Genomic DNA, 23,203 nt, shown 5'->3' on the forward strand with positions numbered 1-23,203 from the left:
TGCACAACCCCCTGGAGCAGCTGGGACAACAATGAATAGTAAAGCTGGTGGGCAAATACAAAAGGGAGCTGTAGAACAGCACATGCCGTGAAGCCTCTGGGATAAAACCAGGAGTGACAGCAGTACAGCAGATCCCGAGAAGGGATCTCCTCAGAGCAAAGAAGCTGGGGAGATTATTCACAAGCCACTTACGAACTGCCACAGACTGGGCAAACAGACTAAAGAGAAACAAGAATCTAGAAGCAAAATCAAAGGACACTGGGTGGAACTGGAAGCCAGACCAGGCAATATAAAAGAGAGCTGGTGCTGCAGGTAAATGCCAGCCAGGGCAGGGACTTCCTTAAGGAAGATGAGGAGCCCAGAAGAGAAACCTGCCAAGGAAGTGAGGAGTTAACATACAAACTCACCTTACAACTGTGAATTTGCAGACAAAGCTGGCATTAAACAAAATTGGGCTCTTTTCTTTCCCACCTTGAAGTGTTGTGACCTCATGTGCTAATAAATCCTCAAAAAAATGAATAGCATTTTTTTTTTTAGCGAGAGGAAAACCACAATGCCAGCTGACCCAGACCGAACAGGGACTTTGCAGCTCTAGGAAGAGCTGAGAGAGGAAGGAGCCTAACAAATAAGAGGTTTGTCTTTTATTAAGATTTGGAAAACATAATACAACATTCCCCAGGGGCAAAAAATGAGAGGTTTGAATACAAATCCTCTGAGTTGGACTCCTCTTTCCTCTATCACGTCTCCCTTTACCTGATGGCTCTAGCAAGAGGTTCTCTATGGCAGAACAGGTAAGGGATGCAAAAGTATTGTGTCAAAGACCCGTCTACCTCCAAAACCAACCTGCTGCAGCTGGCAGCCTCACAGACGTGAGGTCCCTGTTCCTGCAGGCAACTCCAGCCTGTTCATGAAGAGGCACACTAATGTTTTTTTGTTATTTAAGTAGATATTCATAGTGGTACAGAATGACAAAAACTGGAGGAAGGAGCAGGACTGGGGACAAGAGCTCATCATCCAAGCCTCTCCTCAACAATGGCCCACCAGCCAAAGCTTTGCTGCAGTGGTCTCATGCCAGTGACAGGATGAGGCTCATTTTCCTACTTCGTGTCTGATGCCCGAGTACAGATGAAACCTTTCTGACTCACGCAGAGGCCTGGTAGCCCTGCCCATGACAGCAGCTAGACACCCTCAATAAAAGTGCCAGGATTGTATCTGCCAGGATTCATATATTGGCTGATGAGGCAAAATGCATATAAGAGAAAAATGAACGAAAATGGTGCCACCACAGCAAGATCTCAAGTTATTTCGGGGATATTCCAGCACTCCAGAATCTTTCCCCTGCACTGGTATGAAATGTAGACAGGAAGAGTACAAAAAGGCCGTACTCAGGGGCAGCGGGAGCTGGTGTGCTCTGCAGCACTAGAGTTACATGCACAAGAGGGGAGAAAGCAGAAGGCTAAGCTAAACCATGCCTCAAGGAAACAAAGACTGTTCTTTGTGCATGACAGGCTAGAAAAACCCAGAGGAAGGAACAGGAAACAGGGTTTGAGGACATACTCCAGCAGCCGCATGTGGCAGGCTTAAAGGTGAGCAGGATGAGTGCCCAGAGGTGCCAGGCTGCCTTGGTGTATCAGGAGCTGGGATCAGCCAGAGGAAGACTCCAGACTGGGGTAAAGAGCAATGTCTCACCCACTCTTTATAATATAACTGCGGCGTGCTTGTAGAATAAAGAGGAATTGAATCTGTCCACGGTAGAAGGGGCTGAGAAGCCACAAGGGATTCAGCCTGGTCACAGTAGCTGCAAACAGGACTTGACCCTTCCAGAAGTGGGGTAGGGAGATACCTGCTGGAAATTTGCAGCAATGGTACTGGAAATTTGGGTAGTGATGGTGAAGGATGGAGGAGCAGCTGGGGAAGGCCACCATACCAGTTTTCTCTGCATCTACTTATCAGCTTCTGGAGCCATCTCTGTTTCACTCATCAGTACAGAACACCCAATAAGTTTTGGCTTGCAGCCTCAATAAGGCTATTTCCTACTGCTGAATGTCCTTCCAAGAATGATGTGCCTGCTGTACTGATGCTGCTCTTGGGAAAGCACAGGAGAGGGACAGTAGCACCACCAAATAACCAGACATTTCACAATCCAGCTAGCTGCAGGGTGGCATTCCAATTGCCCTGCACACAGCATGGTGCCACAACATGGAGCTGCCAAGTGTCCTTGAGATCATAGCCAAACCTCAAACCAATACACTGACACCTCTTCTTCTCAAACCACAAGCCCCCTCCTAAACATTTCCTTACAGAAGGGCATTATGCTGAAGGAGAAGAAAACAAGTTCAATTCCTGCCTGTAGAACAAGGAGAGACCGTAGGGAGCAGCTGGTTTCCCTGAATGCAAGGTGAGGAAACTGTGAGGACACCACAGGCTTGAGGGACACAGAGCAGGAGGTGGACAACCCCGAAACACAGATAGATTTAGATAGAGCAGCACAGCGAGATTAATGCACAACCCTGTCTGCCCCAAAAGCAACAGCAATCTGAGAACGAAAAGGCCAAGTAATTCAGGATTAACTAGTCGCTAGTCTAGGCTCAGCCCTGTCCTGAAATCTCATCTCAAATAACTACACCATCCAAGCTGTGGAATAGCTGCTGCTGCCTTAGAGACCTCGCTTACTGCTCCACCCAGAGGTTTTCGTTTGTTCAATTTTGTGTTTTAACCCCACTGGGACAAACAAAACAGTCCCCAGCCGCTAATATTTTAGAAATGATGCGTCTGCCCAGACCCTCCAACCTTCCTTCTCCTGCAGGCCTAGCCATGCCTGCTCAAGAGGAGCAGGTTCAGAGAAAAGAGGTGGGACCATCCCAGCCTACAATTTTGACATTTCAAGTTCAGACACTGTAAACCTATCAGCTTTTATTTGTTTCAAAGTGAGGCCCTAAGCCCAGCACCCCCCTGGGGCTCAGGCCACCCCTACCCTCGGGAAGGTTGACTCCCCAGGCTGTGCAATGTCATCTCCAGTTGTGTGCCTCAAGAGCATGGCACTGTTGCCTTCTGCCTCCCAGATGGGAGGCTGTACCTGCACCACAGACCCTCAACACTGACAAGATTATCTTGTGATGCTGAACACCCCTTATGCAAACACAGTCTGCAACAACATAATTTCTGTGCTAGCAGATGGGTCTCCTTCTCCATGGTGTTAGCTCATCCCACAAAGCATTCTTCTCAGCACAGCTGTACCCACCACAGAGTTTTGGATAACAAAGCCACTCAGCTGTAGGTATGCCTTTTTCTTACCCATGGCTATCATGATTATAGATACAACTGCAAACTCCATCTACAAGTTCCACCAAAGACAACTAAAAAAAAATAAGCTATAGCTACAGGCAGTCTCCAGTGGAGCTAGAGATTTTAGGGTTTCAAAAACGGGCTGAAACACCACTGCTTGGTCATCCAAAACACTCAGAGATCTGGCCAGTGATCCTACCACTGTGAGGAAGTCACTATTTACTGGAGAAAACCAAAGGATGGTCGTTACTCCAGTAACTTGCTGACACACTACTGACAAGTATGACTCATTCACAGCAGGTAGAGCTGGGGCCGAGACATGTCTACCTGGCACATGAGACCAGCAGGAGTGAACATTTCCAGATCAGAACAGGGAATGTTCCAAAGAAGACAGAGAAAGCTGGAAAGATAGCAACAGAGACGCCTACAGCACTCACTTCTACTCTTTCATGGGAGTACTCAGGGTTGATATCACCAACAGTTAAAAGACTGATGTCATTAGATGCCAGCCAGCAAAGAAAAGGATAATAGAGAAAGAGAGAATGGCTGCTGCCTACCCCACCTAGCTTGATGGACAAACAGCTACTCAAGAGGCCTAGTGAGCAGCACTGCTGCAACAAAACAATTACTCCGTATGGACCAGCTGGGAAATAAGGTTGCATATTGTTTCTGGTTTTAAGGTGAGTTTTTGGGTAGCATAAGGTAGAAAATGGACAGCCCAGAAAACTGCTATGCATTCCATCCCTAGAGCAGGTCCAGCAAAGCATCTTTGCACAAAGCAAAGATACTCCATCATACATCTGCAAGAGCAAAAACTCCTTAGAAGATGTTCACACCATTCCAGCTCCTCCTGGTGAGGCTACACCAAGGCACATGCTTACATAAAAAGCAAATTTTAAGTCACTACCTTATTTCACAAAAGACAACAAGAAGCTATTAGATGTCAACTTGTGCCTACTACCAACCTAGGCTGTATCTGAACCAGTGACCCAGAGGTGAAAGGCCCATCCAGACATGATCCCCTCAAAACAGCAGGTCTCTGACAGGCATTTTCAAAAGGGCACAAGCAATTATAAGACCTTCACAAATCACTTGACAATATGCCCATTATACAATGCATCTTCAGCAAATAGCAGCCTTTACACTGGAAATAAATAGAAAAGAGCAGTAGATGGGTGCTAGATGGAAGAACATTAATTCTCCATCCCAATTCATCCCTGATGGACTGAAGTATAAATGTAAGTACGGGCATCACCTACTTTAACTGCCATAATTTGCCCACTTGGTTTGTGGACCATTTTGTTGACAGAACCATAAGCGCCTCGTCCAATTTCTCCAAGGTCTTTCAAGTCCTCTGCTGTAAAATCCCAATGTTGTTCAGGGGAAATCTTCAATTTTCCTGATGATTCAATGCTGTGTGTTCTCAGTCTCTCTCTGTCAAAAATATTGGGAAGCAATTTTTCCACATTTTAAATAATCTGTAAGTTTCTCTTTTCAGCACTTGATTAAACATTAGAAGAGAGGGGTTCACAAAGGCTACAGCAACAATCTGACTCCACAAAGGATTGTGGCCGGGGTAGGGGATGCAGGGGTGAGGAAAAATGTTAGATCAAAAATGACATACACTTGCCCACAGCTTTAATTAAGGATAAGTTCCTCCAGCTGTGACATAAAATTCAATGTGTCTCATACAGTAGAGTCATTCTAATCACTCATTTACACAGTTCTTTCTACTTTGCACAAAATACATCAAGCTTCAAGCAGGATCTGATAACATGCAGAACCAAGAGTCTGAAGAACACTCCCCAGCCCCATCTCCCAAAGCTTCTGCTGCTCTACACCACCACATTCCCAGCAACTGTCTCCATTCTAGTTGGGTTTCTGTGTAACACAGGCAAGATCTTCTGTGTGAACCAAGACGACTTTAAAAGGAGTTTGTTCTTAAGGGAAAACTGCCATTATTTTTTTTTTAAATAAGGTAATCATCAAATTTATTCAAAAACAAATAAAAGCCAATAATTGATATATATAAAAAAAAAGACGTTTGTGACATGAAAACAAAAACTGACTGTACAGGTGTGTGTTCTTTACTGAAAACCTAAATTAACGTTCTCAGGCAAACATTGCTCCTACTGAAGCCACCACAATTTGTTGAGGTAAGCAGCAGAAAAATGGTCAAAATTTGTAGCACAGAAGAGCTCAACGGTTATTTTAAGGTGCCCAATTACTCATTTAAATGCAGCAATGCTGTCATTGTTTTAGTAGGGGATGCATCAGTATTTTCAACACACTTCATCTTAAAATGCCATGCAAATTGTATTTTTTTTTTCATTAATGAATTAGCTGATTTGCACTTCTTAGGTTTTAAAGTAAGACAGAAGTCTGAGCCTCCTGCTTTCAAGTAGCATTAACAGCATTAAAGACAGTTCCCGCTGCAGGGCACACCAATATCACATAGATACTGCAGCAAACAGGTACTTCTGACCACCTTATGTACATGGGAGATTCTGTCAAACTCCTGCCTTGGACTCTGATCGGTTCTCTTGGGCACTTGATCAAGCCACCACTTGCTCATCGAGGGTCTGGCCCAACAAGCAGAACATGTATGAAGTATTCAACCACATGCAGAAAGCTTACAGAGTTTATCAGTCAAAGGAATAAACATCTTATGGCCAATTCCACGCTGATAAATGCAACCATTTGTCAACCAGCAGCTGCAAATGCTACCCAGCTGGATGCCATGATCTCCCCAGGGTTACATTTCGAACCCAGATTTTGTGAGGGCAGTGAGGTCAGGTCCACAGGTCGACTGACCACAGCAGCTATGGCTCAAATGGCTTCATTTGCACTTCAGCTTCTCTGCAACACTCCAGTTTAGCACTTCACAGGCTTTGAGAAGCTGGATGTCCTGAACCCTTGACCAGTTCAATGGAAGCCTCACTGAGCAGATCTCCCCACCTGTGCTTTGCCTGCCCTGGTCCTTCCTGCTCTCTAACCTGCCTAACTGGAGATTTTTAAACTGTCACAGTGTCCCTCCACTGTCCCAGGGAATAATTCAGGAAACCCACTGATAGTGCTACAATACAGCACAGATGCGACAGACACAGCAGCCCATGGAGCAGAGGTGGCAACCCTTCGTTAGCACTGTTTACAGATCTTAGAGTTTCTGCGCATAACAAACACTGTAGTGAGTGGGGTTCTCCATAGAATGTGCTTGCTAAAAAGCAAGGAATGAAAATAAGGCAGTAAAATGAAAATTATAAAAAAAAAGAACAGAGGAAAAAAAGAAAAGAAGCATGACCTCCAGACTTGCCAGCTGTCCGGCAGGCAGTTTATGTTGGAAGCTGCATGAATCAGTTACTGTCTAACTGCTTGACCATGCTATTTTGTCAGTACCATAAAAATAGTTCTCCTTCTGATGGAAAATGGTAGGTGAGAAGCATCATGCTGAGGATCATTTCCTGCTTAGCACCTGCCAGCTGGCAGGCAAGAATAAGCACAAGCGTTGAGAGCTAAATCTTCTTCAAAAAGGCAGGGGGAAAAAGGCAGAGGTATTACCAGGAGGGTGAAACATGGGATTTGATTTTCTGACCAAACTCTTCCCATCTCTTGTTTCAAAACAACGTTTCAGATTGCAGCTCTTATAGAGTTAAAAAGTTGAAATATTAACATGGTTCAAATAAAGCAATTAAACCCATCTCCACTCTTCCCCCTCTGTTTTTTCGACCCAGGAAGCTTTGCTTTTCTCACCCTACATCAGAAAAGAAAGCAAGTCTGAATTCATTATTTCCCTGTTACACAAGAACCCTGTTTCTCCGCAGCTGTAGTGTGAAAGCATATCTCTGCCATTGTTCCTGCAGCTGCAAGATGGGTGCTTCCAGCAGCAGGGAAGAAGACGTGGGCTAGGAAATACCTACTCCTCAGGTCTGCACTGAGTGCCCTCTGAAGCTGTGTGCTGGTGCAGAGAAGCAGAGCTCCAGGGCTTTGGATCCAGAGGTACCATCATCACTGGCTTAACTTCCATTGTGTATTTATGATGCCATCAGCCTTCTATTGCAATCACAGTTCTTATCTTTTTTCAAATACCCAGGGAAATGGTCAAATCACCAAATGACAAGTTTGACGGAGTGACAAACACTTTAATATAGACTTTGCTCATTTGTCACATGTAAACAATGCATTTTTCCTTTAAGCAGCATGGCCTATCTTAAGAATCAGTACCTGGAAAGCAATGATTACGTTTAGCATCAAAATACTATGCTTTTCATCAGGAATTTTTCAGTGTAAATCAAAATCCCAAGGAATTGCTATCCAAGAAAGCAGCTCAAAAACTGCAAATCTAAAACACAGATTCTCTGCACTGACAGAAAATGGGAATTTTCTGATGTAAAACAGAGGCAATAAGAACAAATAAATAGTCAATGCACTACACGCATTACTAAATTTACACTGCTAAAGATGTATGAGGACATAAATCCACAGGGTCGACATGCCCTCAAAATAAAAAACCTGCCTAAACTCTACATCCTAGTACACTGGATACTGCAATAGCTTGCTTCAGAAAATAAAAGGGTAACCACAGAGAACAGCATACAGTGCAGGTGAAAAGCAATTAATGCCCAGTCCCTGCTTCTGCAACTGATCAGTGTTGTGTTTAGTGCTCATTAGAGTTCACACAAATGTGGTCAGACATACACATCCTCTTACCATTTCAGTTTTAAGATGTGCAATCCAAATCTCTCTTAAGGCTGAGAATGGTGGGAAAAACTGGGCATATATTCTCCGAATGATCAGGATGTCTAAAATGGGCTTGTGGGGCTTAATGTATGATTTAAAAGAAAATAAATAGCTAAAGGGGGGCTAGGTACACCTCACACTGTTAAAGGTAGGATTTTCAAATACACCTTAGGCACTATAGCTCCTGTTGACTCAGACAGGACTTGGGCTTCCAACTCGCCAGCTTGCTTTAGAAATGTTTTAAAAGTAAAAAAAAAAAAAAAAAAAAAAAAAGACGATAGGCTCAGGAGGCCATTGTTACCGCACTTGAAAGGCACCAACGAATCAGTCTTACTGCAGATGGTTACTGTGCTTGTCACAGCAGTTATTTCAGGGATCAGGAGCACCAAGTGAGACAACAACTCCTCCAAACAGTTGCCCTTTGTCAGAAATGAAAACATTTGTGGATCCAGCTTGGCAGGAGGCAGGCAGACAACGGGCGCCAGGCACCGCAGCTGGGCCAAGGACAGGGTCACACACATTTGATGGGAGCTTGCTCACTGCAAGCCTGGCAAGATAGACCCGAAGGCAAGATGGCCCACAGGATCTCCTGGGAAGAACCACGGAGCCATTAGGAAGCTCTTGGACAGGCTGTGTTAGTTCCTCAAGCCCTGATGTTAGCACCACACTGCAGGGATGCCAAAACTTTTTAAAACAAGCATTTCCTTGCATGAAAAAGAAGGACCATGGGGAGAAGCAGAGAAAAGTTTGTGGATTTTTTTTAAGCAAAATTGAAAGTTATCACACATGAAGGAAGGCCAGAAAGATGCTGCAGGTAGCTACCTATGTCCTCTCCGTTTTACTCCATTAAGAGTTCTGAAGGACTCAAAGGAGCCCAAAAGCTGAGGTATTCAACATTACAGCTGACATGCATAGAACAAATCTGCCCAATCAAAAAGATCCAAGCAAACTAGCTGTGCTTCACAAGCCTGCCTAGTGCTGGATTATTCTAGGAAGTCTCTTATTAAAGCTCCTATTTACACTACGGTTAATAAGAATATATTCTACCTCTCCACACATAGTGTAAAAAGCTGCTCAACACAATGAGATTTTAGAACTGATTTGTGCTCAATCAGTCAAAGGAATGATAAAACATAAATTCTAACAAAAAAGCTTCCATGCAAACTACAGGGTTTTAATACCACTGTGCACTGTTTGTAACTTCAGAGTAAAAAAAACAGCTTGTGACTTTGGCTAACACATTTCTACCAAGTCTTTCAAACAGGCTAGAGAGGATGTAACACTTCCATCTCAATGTCTTGTGTTACTTATAAAACAGCTTTCAGACCCTACAGACTGACACTAATAGAACAGCAACCCTAGTTTAATTTTCACTGAAGAAAGTCTCCAAAGAAATGTGTGCCCATTTTTTTTCTAGAGGGCTGAAAGTGTCAGTGCTCTCCCAAATCTTTCAGATTCTGCAAGAAGAAATGTTGTCCATCAGCCTATTGGAAACAGACAGTACCCTTTAAAGAGGGACAGTACGAAATGGGTTTTGCTCTGACCCATGTCAGCTGTTCTGAGACTTAGTTATATTAAATAACAGATTCCTACAATGTGAAGAGATACAGAAAATGTGTCAAAGAAAGGAAATTATACAGTTTTGCATCTCTTACCTACTCAGAAAAACAAAAGCACACTTGCTCCCTTTCATCATGATCAAGTGGTAGAAAATGATCCTAGCATTGCTCTGGCTTTCTATGCTCCTCCAAACATTTAAAATGAAGATGCTAACAAAGCATGGAAGATTGCACAGCCCTTCAGACTTGGTCTAGCACACGCTCAAGGCTGCAAAGTGTCTCCCTGACTTCAATGGGGTTTGGCTGAGGCTTTTAAAATGTCAGTATTTTGTATTAAGCTCCCCTAGTAAACTACTGAGTTAAAATGGATTTTCATTAATTCTGCCCTTGACACAGAAGAAACCCCTCAATTCATCGTGGCGAAGCCTGTACCAAATTTAACTGATCACATTAATCTCAAACTAATTTTGATTTGGACATGAACCAGAGTGCAGCACATTCACTGAACCCACCAAGGCTGTGTATTCAAAGCTTACACTAGATTCAAGCATTTCAGAATAATACCAGGGGGAAAAAAAAACCCTTAATTTAAACAACCCTTCTAAGAATGCTGTCTCTTTTTCTGAAATATTACATCTCCTGAGCCATGGTCAGCTACCTGAAGAACAGGAAACAGAGACACAAGCACATACGTAAGAATCAATAAAAGAACCCAAATACATACTTTAAATACTTCGCAAAATGATACTGAGATGCAATATCATTATCATTACACAAAAATCACTCAATGGAATGACACTATTTCTGAGACAAATTCCATTACTTTAATAGATGCCATTTTTGTGGGTATGGAAAATATTTAACAATGGCTAACAGACAGTTAAGCTTACTGTAGCCTGCTGGAAAGTTTCTGGATGAGGTCCGCTTCTCTCCTTTTGAAACTGAACGGGACAATGTGATTACTACCCAGGGTTGCTTGTGTATCACTTCAGCCAGGAAAAGTTGTGAAAATGACAGGAAAACATGGTGCTGTTATCACATGACACAATAACATACAACACAATACTCAGTCACGGACCCATGGAGCACTTAACATGACAAATTAGTAAGCTGTACATTTTTTTTTTTTTCCCAGATTTTACCTTAGCAACCTCCCCTCACTGGGAACAATGCAGCATCTGATGATTTGAACTGTATTTTAACATATTAAATAGTAAGCAATTGGTTTTCTTACAGCAATAGCAATTATTATTTCTAATTGTATTATTACTATGATTAGAAACATGAACAACTGCATTCAACTTAGTAACCAAATATCTATGTTAGTGACACGCTGTTTCCTCGAGGTATATAGACCATAACTGTTTTGTTTTTCTTGCAGTCTGCAAAGCAGAACATAGAAGTTTGTGGGTTTGTTTTGTTGGGTTTTTTTTTAAACATTCAGCTTCCATCCTGAATCCACCAATCTAGGACTGGTGGTCTCTCCCACGTGGGCTTGTCATCCATCCTATCCCCTCTCTTCATGAGTAAGTTTGCATGAACTGAACAACTACGTCCTTTCTAATTACCTTCAGAGACACACAACTGACAGAAAAACAAAGGTTAATTAGCAACCTGTATGATGAGACTTCTCTAAGAACAAAAATCAGGTTCTGGATCTCTGAGTCCCTCTAGCTGTCCAGCTGTGGAAATCTCCTTTCCCAATATAAGGACCTGTCATCTCAGAGCAGTTCAAGTAGCTCAGGCAAGATGGGCTCCTGCTAAACACTTTGTGGAAGGCACACAGAAAACAAGCACTCAAGTACTTGCATAAATGACCAGTGCAGCTATCTACAAATGGTCAGCAATGCATACTTAAGGTTTTACTCAGCTCCTTGTTGGAAACACTTGAGAGGGGTAGATAATGAGCACTGTTATTCCAACTACATGAAACATTTCTGTTTCAACTACTCAATAAGCAGTTTTTCTAATTCAAACTTCTGTATGTCATAAAATTCCAACCCTAGTCTGAGAAAGCTAAAAGCCCTTCAACTTCTCCTTCAGGATTTATTTTCTATTTGGGATTTAAAACAAAAACAAACACCACCCACCCACCAAAAAACCCCAAACAAAAAAACCCACCTTTGGGCTCCATCACAGGGCTTAACGTGAAATTCAGTGTCAAAAACATACCTGAGAGTACTTTTCTTTCTGTGGCAGATAAGGTCAGATGGAAGACAAAGAAATCAGCTAACTGCAAGACAGGTATTGCTTTTTCAGAGAGATGCAGCTCTCATATATATGGAGACCTAAAGAGAGGCCATAACAAGACTAAATGGACGAAATGTGACTTGTATTTTTAAAGTGCTCCTCCTCTAAGACATAAGACTCCTACAGGCCAGTGAAAGCAACTGCCTGCCAAAGGTCCCCAGGCTCCGCAGTCTGGTAGTATGTTGAGATTTTAAATGTTGGCCTCCTCCAAACTGGCTGCCTGGGGCACAGTTTTCTCCAGCGACTCTCAGGAGCCAAGAGGTGATTTTCTGTGAGCTAGGTAAAGATGCTTAATTAAGGTTGCTGTAAGAAGCTAGGCCAGTTGCTCCAGAGAATCACCTTTCCCTTCTTTCACTGCTATAAAATACCCACCTAGAACATCAGAGAGAGAAAACAAACACAGCTGGATTATAGAGAAGCCCAAATACTCCTCAGAGATGACAACCACCTTCATACTGCTGTAGCATGCTCTGCAAAGGCATCAGATACATTGGGCATGAAGGACCAATCGCTCATCCAGATTTACTCCAATATATTTTACAAAGGAGAAAATGAAGACAGGCTCAAAGAGAAGACCATTTAGGGTCGCCATAATCCACTGTAGACTGGCTTGGCTATTTGCTCTTTCTTGAAGTTTCCCAAAATGGAGGGGCCTTCACAATAGTAGACAACAACATCCACCTGAATCTCAAAGATGATGTCTGTAGTTTTCACAGACATAATATAACATAAACCCAGCTAACCTAAATATTTTTCAGAAGTCAGTTCCTCAAACAAGCAGAATGGCAAAAACAATTCAGAAAGCCAACCCCCATCTCCGTCACGTCCATCCAATTCACCACAATGTCCTCTCCATGAACTCTTTTTACAGCAGCTGTTTTTCCTGGATGCATCCTGCTCATTCAGTCCAAATGTCCTCCACAGTACAGTACACACTAAAGTCACTGATTCATGCAAAGGACAAAAACAGAAGGTGTTGACAATGACCTGTGGGGTTGAAGCAGTTTCCAAATCTGCACTCTTCTCTCTTTATTCTCCATTTCTTGATTTGCACAGAAGACAAAAGGGATGATTGATTCCTTCAGTCTGAACCCACAAAGCAGAACTGGCTTACTTCTCTGCAGCCAGGGAAAAATTCAAGATATTTTACTACAAAGTGGTGATTAATGTCTGAAGAGATAAAGGACATACTCCTGCTTGACAGCAACAGTCACCCAGGGGAAGAAACATGGTGTGAACAGAGTATGCAGAATAGCAATGACCAAAGTCTACTCCTACAGCTAGCAACAGCAGCTGTTTATTTGGGTTTCCTGCAGGAATGTGGTTTGCTGTGTCCACATCTGGAAATGTAGGGTTCAAATCCAACTTAAATCACAGACGTGAATAGTGGTGGTCCATCTATAAAATTATGGTATTTCTCTATGTCACACAACCAGCAAAAATATGTCTGTCACTGACCCTCTCAGACTAACTGGAGTCCTACAGCAACAGTCACCCAGGGGAAGAAACCAGATACACCATCTGTCCAATATGGCACAGACCACTCCTATACATGGTCACTAAACTCAGATCAATGTGTAAGCAGTGTCCTACTTTGTTATTTGTAAATAATTATTGAACAATAAATTTATCCAAAAAAATTGGAAAGGTGAAACGTCTGTGCACATACATACACACATATTCAGATACGTTACCTAAAATAATCTGCTTTATCCCATTTTCCTCTCCAAACTCCAGCAGGTTTTGCTATTAAGCTAGCAGTTACTGTATTTGCCTAAGAAGGAGAGAACGTGGGGATGTAGGTTTTCTTCAGCCTCAGGACTTCATCTGTGTTCCAAGAGATTGGACCCTAAGACATACAGATGGGACATCTATTGTCCCATTGACCTTGGATCGATCCCCAGCTGAGAAAGCCAGATTCATGAGTCTAGAAGAAAAGAGGCTGAAAGAGAAAGGCCAAAAGGGCAAGTCCAGCCTCCAAAATGTTATGTCAAGATAAGCGACAGCATATCCTGCTCCCTGAATAAATTTTAACTGAAATCAGTACCATCTAATAGGTTTTCCAAGTGTGCCTTAGGAAATGGCAAGAACAGATATGGGGATGCTCAATTTCCCCTCTGATCTTAGGCAGGACACCAGCAATCTGCACAGCTCAACGGATCCCAGGGGCACATGGGACACGGATAACACACAGGTGCCATGGGTTATTTTTGAATCAAAAAGTTCAAATCCCAAAGATGGCTCATCGCTGGAGCGGGCAAAGGAGAAATTTTCACAACTACCAGCTCCCATTCTGGATCTCACTTGCACTGGCAACACGTCATACCTTCTCTATAAAGTATGAAATATGAGTTTTAGAAGAGCTTAGAGAATTCCCTAGAGAAAATGGTAAAGCACAGGCACATGGGTCTTAAAATACTCTGAAAATTACACCAAAAGACTCAAATACATTGAAAAGTCTAATCACATGGAGCTGTGGGCTCCCATTTTCTCTCTAACCCTCCAGAGAAGATTAGGGTATGCTGGTGTCCTGAGTGCTTTTCAAATCTCCATGCACCAATATTTACAAACAGCTTGCATTTAAGTGCGCACACTGCTGTCCTTGCTAGGGGATGCAGCACCTAGAAATAAAGAAAAGGAAAAAAGGAGAGAAAATCATGCTTCTGTTATTACAACAGCATGAAGAGAATAGAAGAGCTGATACAGACTATGGAACCACTTGACCTACTTTCACTTCTCTTAAAATAAGCACTGCAGTAGTTACATCTTCCTTCATGTGAATTATGCAGCTATGCCAGGACCAGATGTGTCCCTTCTGATGTGTGAAGAAGGCTCTAACTCAGGAATCCCCAGGGTCTACTGAACGCTAATGCGACAGCTCTGATCCTGCCAGACCAAACGCCGCCTCTGAACCATCAAGACACAAGCAGCAGAACCAAACTGAACTAAGCTAAACTTAAACCAGAACAAACCCTCCATATGTCTGAAACCTTGAACCGCTTTCAAACAAAAGCAGCACCATCCCCCATCTGAAACACGGCCAGTAGATTGCCTTTCCAAACCCACAAATTCTGGGAGATTTCCAGCTCTGCAACGCTCAGCATGACACACATTTCTCAAACCTCCTTCGTCATTAGATCACGCAAATTATTACTGAAGTGTTGACCTCATACACAGGTTTATAAAGCTGGGCTTTTAAAACCAAGCTGACTAAACAAGGAACAGTCACCCACTGGCTCTTCTCCAGGCTCTGGAGCACGACAGATACCTCCAAAGAAGCAACTTGGTCCCGAGCAGACTGCAAGCATCTGGCTTTTGCCATGAGCATAGATGAAGTCAAGGATTATGATTCCCAACTTACATGTCTCAGGAAAGTATCTGGCCAGTCACAGGTCACCCATGGACCCATGTTACTAGATAAAGCAGATCTCACTAAAAAGCCACACTGATGCAGGTTTGATGGTGAATGAAGCTGGATTCCGTTTCAAAATTAACATTTCCACCTGACTGCTCTGCCTGTAAATCTTCCAGTTTTCATCAAACCAGAATGTTTCACCTCCCTCCACACACCATTCAACTCAGCAGAAAAATAATGTGGTAGTCAACTCAAAACTGCTGCTCTTCAGAGACTCTCTTCAGACACCATCTCAGTATCCCTAGACAACATCACTAAAAACATCTTCAATAAGCGACACAGGATGGCAGCTTTGCCTCTATCCCTTCTCACCTTCCCTCGCCCAAGATGCTGGTGAAGGTCCAAGGAGGCAGCCTGAGCATCAGACACCACACCTTGAATTAGGAAATGTTGCAAATTCATGCCTCTGTGTATCTCAGACATCTGTGTGCCAACTGTCGGGGCTTGCGAGTGACCAAGGACAGCCACGTCCCCGCAGGGACCTGCAGAGGCAGCAGGTGCCCCCGGCAGCTCTGGGCAGGAGCATAAGCCTCCAGCCTCCCCTGCCTCCAGATAACACCCACTGCCACCACAGGCTCTTGCTCCACCCCACCACCCAGGCTGCTGGCCCCACTGGGACGGACTTGGCAGGTCTTGGTTCTCTGGAAGCTAACTGCCACTACTGCCAGCTTCTTAAAGCTTCTTACCAGTCAGTTGCTCTTCCCCACCATGGAAGAAATAGGCCTCCCACTGCGCACCAGGAATGGGACCCATTTTGCACCACTCAGCACACTAAGGGCGTCAGGGCTGCAAGGCCAAAATCCTGCTCCCAGATAAGCAGTTCTGGCCAAGAGCCAGGGCAACATCCCTAACTGTGCCATGAGTGGGATGTGTAACACAGAGTTAGCCTGTGGACCACAGATTTTTGGGAGAACCAAAAAAATCCCAAGCTTTACCTCTTCCAAATAACAGCATGCCCCAGCTTCCCATCTGCAAAATGGGAACAGAGTTTTGTGCAACCGTTCAGGTCTGCAAAGCTAAATCACTCAGCACGTGTGACGCACTCAAAACCATGGGAGCCAGATTAGTGTATATATATCATCGGACTCTGTTTGATTTAGACACCCAAGTGTAGGTGATTAGGTTTGCAGAAGTTTTGAGCAGCCTAGATCCTGACAGTGTGGCAGGAAGCTAGGTGCTCTGCACATTTGCAAAATTGGTGTCAATTAGCTTAATGGAGATACACAAGCTCCAGATTTTGATTCCAGACATGGAAAGCCTAAATTCAGAAGCAGAGTGCCGAGATATAAAAATCCTTGCAGAAAGAACAGTTCTACTAAGGCACCAATGCTCCAAGGGACATGGAATCATAGAATCATAGAATGGTTAGGGTTGGAAGGGACCTTAAAGATCATCTAGTTCCAACCCCCCTGCCATGGAATTAGCTACAGAAACCTATTTTGGAAGCAGCAGACACCCAAAAACTTCACTTCAGAGCAGGATTAGCAACTTAAGAGAAATACCAAAACTCAGAAGGGAAAAAAAAAAACCTTGAATGCAGCATGTTCAAAATCTCACACTAACTTTGGTAGCTCCTTCTGTGAAGAGGCAATCTGCTTCAAGTCTGAGATACTGAGCACAGGTGTTTTACATGCCAGATCACCTCTTTGTCATCTAGGCCACAGAGACTCACTGGCCAAACGAACCTGTAAACTTCTAGAAGAAGCAGGAAGGTTAAATACAAGACCAAACCCATCTATTTATCAAGAAAGGTCCTGAAAAAAATTCATTTAAGAAATATTGCTCTAGCATTTAAACCAGGGTGATGTTTGCATTAAAAATGAAAGCCTGTCTTCCACAGACTCACTCAAACATTAAATGTATTTGCTGAAGCCTTGGAGGTATCCATTTTACTTGTGTTTATTAGAAAATACAAGCGTTTCCTAGTGATTACATTCAGATACTGCAACCTTCAGGAAATGCTGCAGAACAGTCACAGAAAAGAACTCAGTCTTTTACACTGCAAGCTGTATCTAAGGCTTCCAGGCATCCCACCCTGCAATGGGAAGCTATCATGTGGCAGAAAGGTATCAGAAATCAGTATTAATAAAGATGTGATTTGACTGTGATAGAAATGGGGACCAAACAGAGCATTATTTAGAGGAAAATTCACAGAAGTAATTGTGAACATGCCAATTTTGGATATTCCACTTCGATTTTCAGTATTTTTTTGACAAATCATAGCAGCTCTCACAGGTTATTTCCTAATGAACCCAGCCAGCTGTATGCTATGCAGGTAGAGAGCCTGAAACCATATGCCAGCAAGGTTTGGAAAAGTGTAAGAGGAGAATAAAAGAGAGGTAGCACTTGAGAGATTTTGGGACAGCCAGGAAAATACTTTCCAGGAATAATGACAGTTCCTGAACTGTACAGCAGAAGTCTGCTAGGAAGCAGCAATGTCTGATGTGCAACTGGACCTCCACTTGCTTTTGAGGAATCCAGTCCTGAAGGTCTATTAAACAAACGTCTGCCAACACACTCTTGGAGCATCGATCTGGAAAGTGTGTCATTCTCCCAAGTGTCAAAAGGAGAAGAAGGTCCGCACCTTGGGAAGCCTCTATCACAATAAATCCATGAAGACACCCACACACTACAGGGAGGCTATTGAGTCCAACAGGCCACTAGACAGTTCAGAAGCTTGCTTTGTGAGCATTAGAAGAGGTCATTTCATTTTGTCACCTTTCCAGACTGTGATGCTTTGGTGTTAAGTTCCAGAGAGGCAACACCTCTGACAGTCAAGAGACTTCCCAGCTAGCAGAAAGGACACTCAAGCAACATGCTGTGAATCAGATGCCAAACAGAAGTCTTTGTGCATGCTCATTTCTTAGCAGGTGGATCTAAATCCTGCAGTCTGAAGATCAAAGCATCAATGCACCAGAAGAGTACAAGGCTTTCCAGAAAACCAAAACACTCAACTACAGCCAAGTATGTTCAATGGCTGCCAGTGATGGCCAGCACAACACAGACAACTGCGAGGCAAACCTGCCATGCACAGCTACCCAGGTACATCTCACCACATCACTCCTGTGTCAGTTTTATTTGAATCTCCTTTAGCTAAGGCCACGAGCTGCAAGTCGCTCTGTAGAGCTTACACACAGATAACTCGGTAACCTAATTTTGTTTGTGACCTAAATCCTATTTGGACAGATAACAGATAAAGTAAAAGGTGGAATGCTTTTCAGTCAGTTGAAAATAGCAACTGAAAAAGAATGGGTTGGAAGTTTACCAGCCCACGCTAGCCACAGATTGTGTCCTCCAGCCGCTACAATGTCTGCTGCAGGGAAAACAAAATGAGTGTTTGTTCATGTGGTTGAAGTCAGAAACACAGTCTGAAATAATGAGAACTGTGGTCTCAACTGACAGTTCTCCATAGCCACCACTGTTACCCAGCCTGCAGAGCATGGCAGTCACACACAGCCCTCCCGCCCCTGACCAGGCACAGGGAGGAACGCCATCAGCTTCAGTAAAATACACCTTCTCTAGACTACATCCTTTCAAGGAAGAATTTTGCTCCGCAACTACTGTCTGAAATTCAGGCTCTATCCTGCCTTTACCCTGTATAGGTCACATGTACGATTATGTATATAATTTTGATAGATACTCTACAGACAGGCTGGGTAGTCTGGAGTAACTAGACAAAATCTCTCCCAGCACTTATGAAGTAGATTCTGTGGTAGCAGACACAGCTCAGATGAATGTATGTCCTCCACACCTCCAACAGCCACATGCAGTCACAAAACCAGAACGGACCTTCCTTCCTCACTGCTGCTCGACACACCATCCTGGGTCTCCATCCACCTGCCACACAGAATTTGTGCAAGAAAGCCATTCACAGCACCTTTCAGCTGCAGTAAGGGATGTCTCAGCCCTCAGCATCACCAGGAGGGGAGGTTTCAGGAAGCCATAGCCCAAGTACAGCAACTAGAAAAGTACCTCCAGTTTCTAATCTCATTCGAAGCCGTCCTGAGTCAGTCTCCTATTTAAAGGTCACTTCAAAGACCTCTGATTTTAACACATGTCCTAATTCACAAAATACTTAGGGCAAAACTGTAGCAGCACTACACATGTAAGAGGTTTTGCCACTGGCTCCAGTCTGAGCAGTTGTAGCATCTGCTCTGCTACAGAAGTGTCCTCCCCACTTGGTTTCCGATCCTCCATGGTAAAGATGAGCTCCTTCAAGACACCTCAAAACAGCTGGAAGTGGATGCAATAGTAAGGGGAAAGAAGGAATGTGTCCTGGGCAGGGGCTCAGGGTGCTGTGGCTGGACAGAGATGAGGCAGGAGCAGTGGCACCACCTGCTGCCACTCAGCCACTGACGTCCTCACCAGCTCTCAGCTCCAAGGCTGTCAAAGAGGTGGCAGAGCAAAGCTCAGAGGGCCTGACACTGGCCAACTCCTCGTGCTCCCGCAAGCGGCCTTGCATTCCTACATGCTGCTCTATATCCTGCCCTGGCACCCACTTCCCATGCTGCCTGCATACCCATGACAGTACCTTCATACATCTTGGAGAGATGCAGACCCAGCCTGAGACTTAAATCATAAGACACGGCCCCAAAAACACTGCAGATGGGAAAGGAAAGACAAGGAGGAGGGCATGCAGGAAAAAGACTTGGGAACACACATCCCAACTTTTTATACTCAGTAGTGTTTCATCTATGCTCTCTGCCCCCGGAAATCATATTGCAGGACACAGTCTATATATTAACGAAAAGCCTCTATATATTAACAAACAACTTCCACAAAGAGAAGCACAGCAAGCACGATGTTCACCAGGCTACAGAGGGTATTCTGTGCCACGGGATGCAAGGCAACTGGGAAGCACTGGTCAGAGACTTAATAACGCCACATTTTACAATTGGGATTCCATGGCCTTTGAAATCGTTCCTTCAGGCAACATGCTATTAAACCCAAGGAACTAACATGAATGGAGACAGAAATCACACACAGATCAACCTGGGAAACCTACCTGTGGAGTCCCCTCCAGATTGCGTGTGCATCACTGCTCACAGGAGCTGAACTCCACCCCTGGCTTATAGTGATTCCCAAAATGGTTCCCTCCATACTCCCCAACTTCTTTTCCAACACTCTTGAGATCTCTTAGACTGAAAAGCAAACCTGCACCTTGACAGGTTATGTGGGGTCTGTACCATTTTACCAGGTTACAGAGCCTCAGCACTGAAATTTCCAAGGCCACGTCTGGCATGACGTGCCTTCCTTCCTCCACAGCAGTCTCATTTGGACCAACAGGGTCTGCACAGGGAAATCCCCAGCAGCATCAAGCCAGCCATCTCAGGAGTACGCCAAGGCCACTATGCTCCATCTGGCTGGGGACAGTGAACAGAAACACACCTTACATCGGGATCACATCTGGATCAGGAGGTGTGGAAAAGCCAACTCAGATCTGAAGTCTAGAAACCTTTCCAGACAACAGAGGAAAAATTATTCCAGACTCTCTGGGAAGCAGGCAGGAGGTGCAAACACATCACCGTGATGCACCAGCTGTGAGACAAACACTCAAGAGAGGTGTGAAAGCAGGAGATGTGAACATTGTGTTTGAGGAACAGCATCCACTATGGACAACACAATGGACATGATGGGTAATCAGCTGTATCCAAGCTTAGCCAGCCTCAACACAGAGAAAACAATCCAACCAACCAACAACATTCAACTCTTTCAAATAGAAATGGCTATTATAACTTGCAGCAGACACATCACCATCATTTTTTGACATATGAACGGCTATCATATTCATCCCAAAACACTTCCAAGTCCTCAGAACCAGTCACACCATTCACCAGACCGAGATCCAACTCCTGCCAACTGCAACTCACTCCCACAGAGACCAGAGCAGCACCTTCTCAAAGGACAATGTTGACAGTCACTTGTACAGATATGAAACTTAAGATGCCACCAACTAATAATGAAAGCTCTTCCGTGCTAGACATGTGCCACTGTGACTTCTAGTGAATCTGAGACAGAAATCTGTGTAGATAAGGAGAGAAAAGTCAAATCCCTATAGATGGCTGATGGTGGGAACCTGCTAGCAGGGAGTAAGTCCATTATTTAATGGACATGGGAAGGTTTGAGAGAGGAAAGGGTCCCACATGGGGTTCTACGGAAAATTGTTACAAGAATCTGATGATGTTGAAGGAGGGACACAAAAATTGAATATATAAATGCTAGCTCTATAACCAGTGAACATACTCTATTTCAGGAAGAAAAAGAGAGAGAAGCAGAGAGGAGGACTCACTGGAAAGGTCACTTGGGGTGGTAAGAAAGATCATCTAAATTACTCTAATATTTCTAGATGCTGTAATTACCATTAATAAGTCATCAGAAACATGTTTCTAACCTGATAAAGGCTTGCTTGAAAATCCCCAGCATAAAGAAGCTACCAGAAATAGGAATAGACCCCAGAGGGTGTATCTTGGGGAATCAGAAGGCACTGAGCTCAAGGAGAGAGGCAGCGACATGCAGAGCCAAGCAGAAGCAGCCTATAACTAGGGACACCCCGCAGAGTCGAGGCAGTGGGGGAAGCTGCAGGTGCAGTCTCTGAGATTTGCCACTGACAGAACCCTTGAGACCTGCTGGGGAACTTAGAGAGGAAAAATCTGGGACATCTTTGCAGGCTAGCTGCATTCTACCACACATAACAGGCTGTGGGTGTGCCCCCCTTCCATCTAGATTGGTGGATCTTAGGATACAAAGCTATTATTTCCTGTGACAATGTATTGTTATTTACTAGCATCAGGAACAGCTCTGTGCCATACTTGCATTCAAACTTTGGATAGGGATATCCTGTATCTAGCTGTCTAGAAAACTCAGTGAGAGCTAATCACTGCTTAACTCCCTGACATCTCCATCTTCTTAGAATGATAACCCTCAAACCTTTGTTTCTTTTAGTGCTAAATAAATAAATACTCTGTCACAGTTATGTCTTTCACAAGTAACACAGAAACAAGAAATTCTCTCTAGTGAAAAGTAATAAGCACTGAGTAAAGAAATAGGAAAATGACACTTAATAGGTGTAGAACTTCATTACAGGCATATCTTGCATTAGCAGCTACAATTTATCTCATTTAAATCAATTCTGAAAGGCAGTAGCCCCAGTCTAAAACATGAAGATCCCAAAACTAACTTTTTTTTTAATTCAGATTGGGGGTGGGAGTGCAGGGGGTGTGGGGAGAATTCACCTACAGTGACCCAAACAGACAAATTTGAGCAACCTACAAATAACTGTAGTAACCAAACCACATTTAAAATAACACTGTGTGTTGGCCAAATAATTTCAAAGTTGTTCCACTAGTTGTGCCTTTGGCTTTATACTCACATGTGTGGGTTTTGGAAAGGTAGTCCAGAAGTGTTTAGAGTAAATCTTGCTGTGGACTTGAAAGGTGGATTTGCAAAATTTAACTTCAGCGCTTTGCGTTTACCTGGGAGACAACGAACATAAAGTAAACTTTTTGTCAGCAACAAAATATTAAGAATATATGGAAATAAACAGGAAAAGATAAACATATTGTAAGAATAGCAAAATGCATTTCACAACAACATTAATAAATCATAGCTTATGTTAGGGACACAGGGATGGGAAAAAGGAGTCAGCTCTCACCCAAGGTGTTCCCCCTCTCTTTCCAAGTCTGTCACCAAAGCCAGGTGTGCAAAGCACCCCCTGTGACAGCTGGAGTAACAGCATCAGCTGCCAGGGCTGCCAGCAGCTGCGGGGCACCTCCACACTAGGGCCCTGCGCATCCTCTGTGCACCATCCCTCCTTTGAACAGCCCCATGCTGGCAGGCTCAACTTCAGCCACAGTGGCAAAGGGGCTGGACTGCTGGCACAGCCTGGGCATGCCACCAGACCCAGAGCGGATGGCGCTGGGGAAGGGAAAGGGCACCTCAGGTTGTCTTCTATGTAACA

At 43.9% G+C, this 23,203-nt stretch overlaps 1 protein-coding gene across 1 annotated transcript in view; it reads right to left on the bottom strand.

The window, feature by feature from the left end:
* The window catches only part of LOC104504434 (dual specificity mitogen-activated protein kinase kinase 4-like), a gene marked incomplete at its 3' end in the record, with an annotated part of 42,002 nt that extends 19,176 nt beyond the window's left edge, over positions 1-22,826 (bottom strand). The window contains 3 exon segments of the mRNA XM_010155375.1: positions 4,545-4,719; positions 22,616-22,734; positions 22,737-22,826. Of these exon segments, the coding sequence (XP_010153677.1) occupies positions 4,545-4,719; positions 22,616-22,734; positions 22,737-22,826 (384 nt within the window).
* Positions 22,827-23,203: the final 377 nt, after the last annotated feature.

Source organism: Eurypyga helias, unplaced genomic scaffold, assembly GCF_000690775.1.
Source record: "Eurypyga helias isolate BGI_N326 unplaced genomic scaffold, ASM69077v1 scaffold23487, whole genome shotgun sequence".
Classification (NCBI taxonomy): Eukaryota; Metazoa; Chordata; class Aves; order Eurypygiformes; family Eurypygidae; genus Eurypyga; species Eurypyga helias.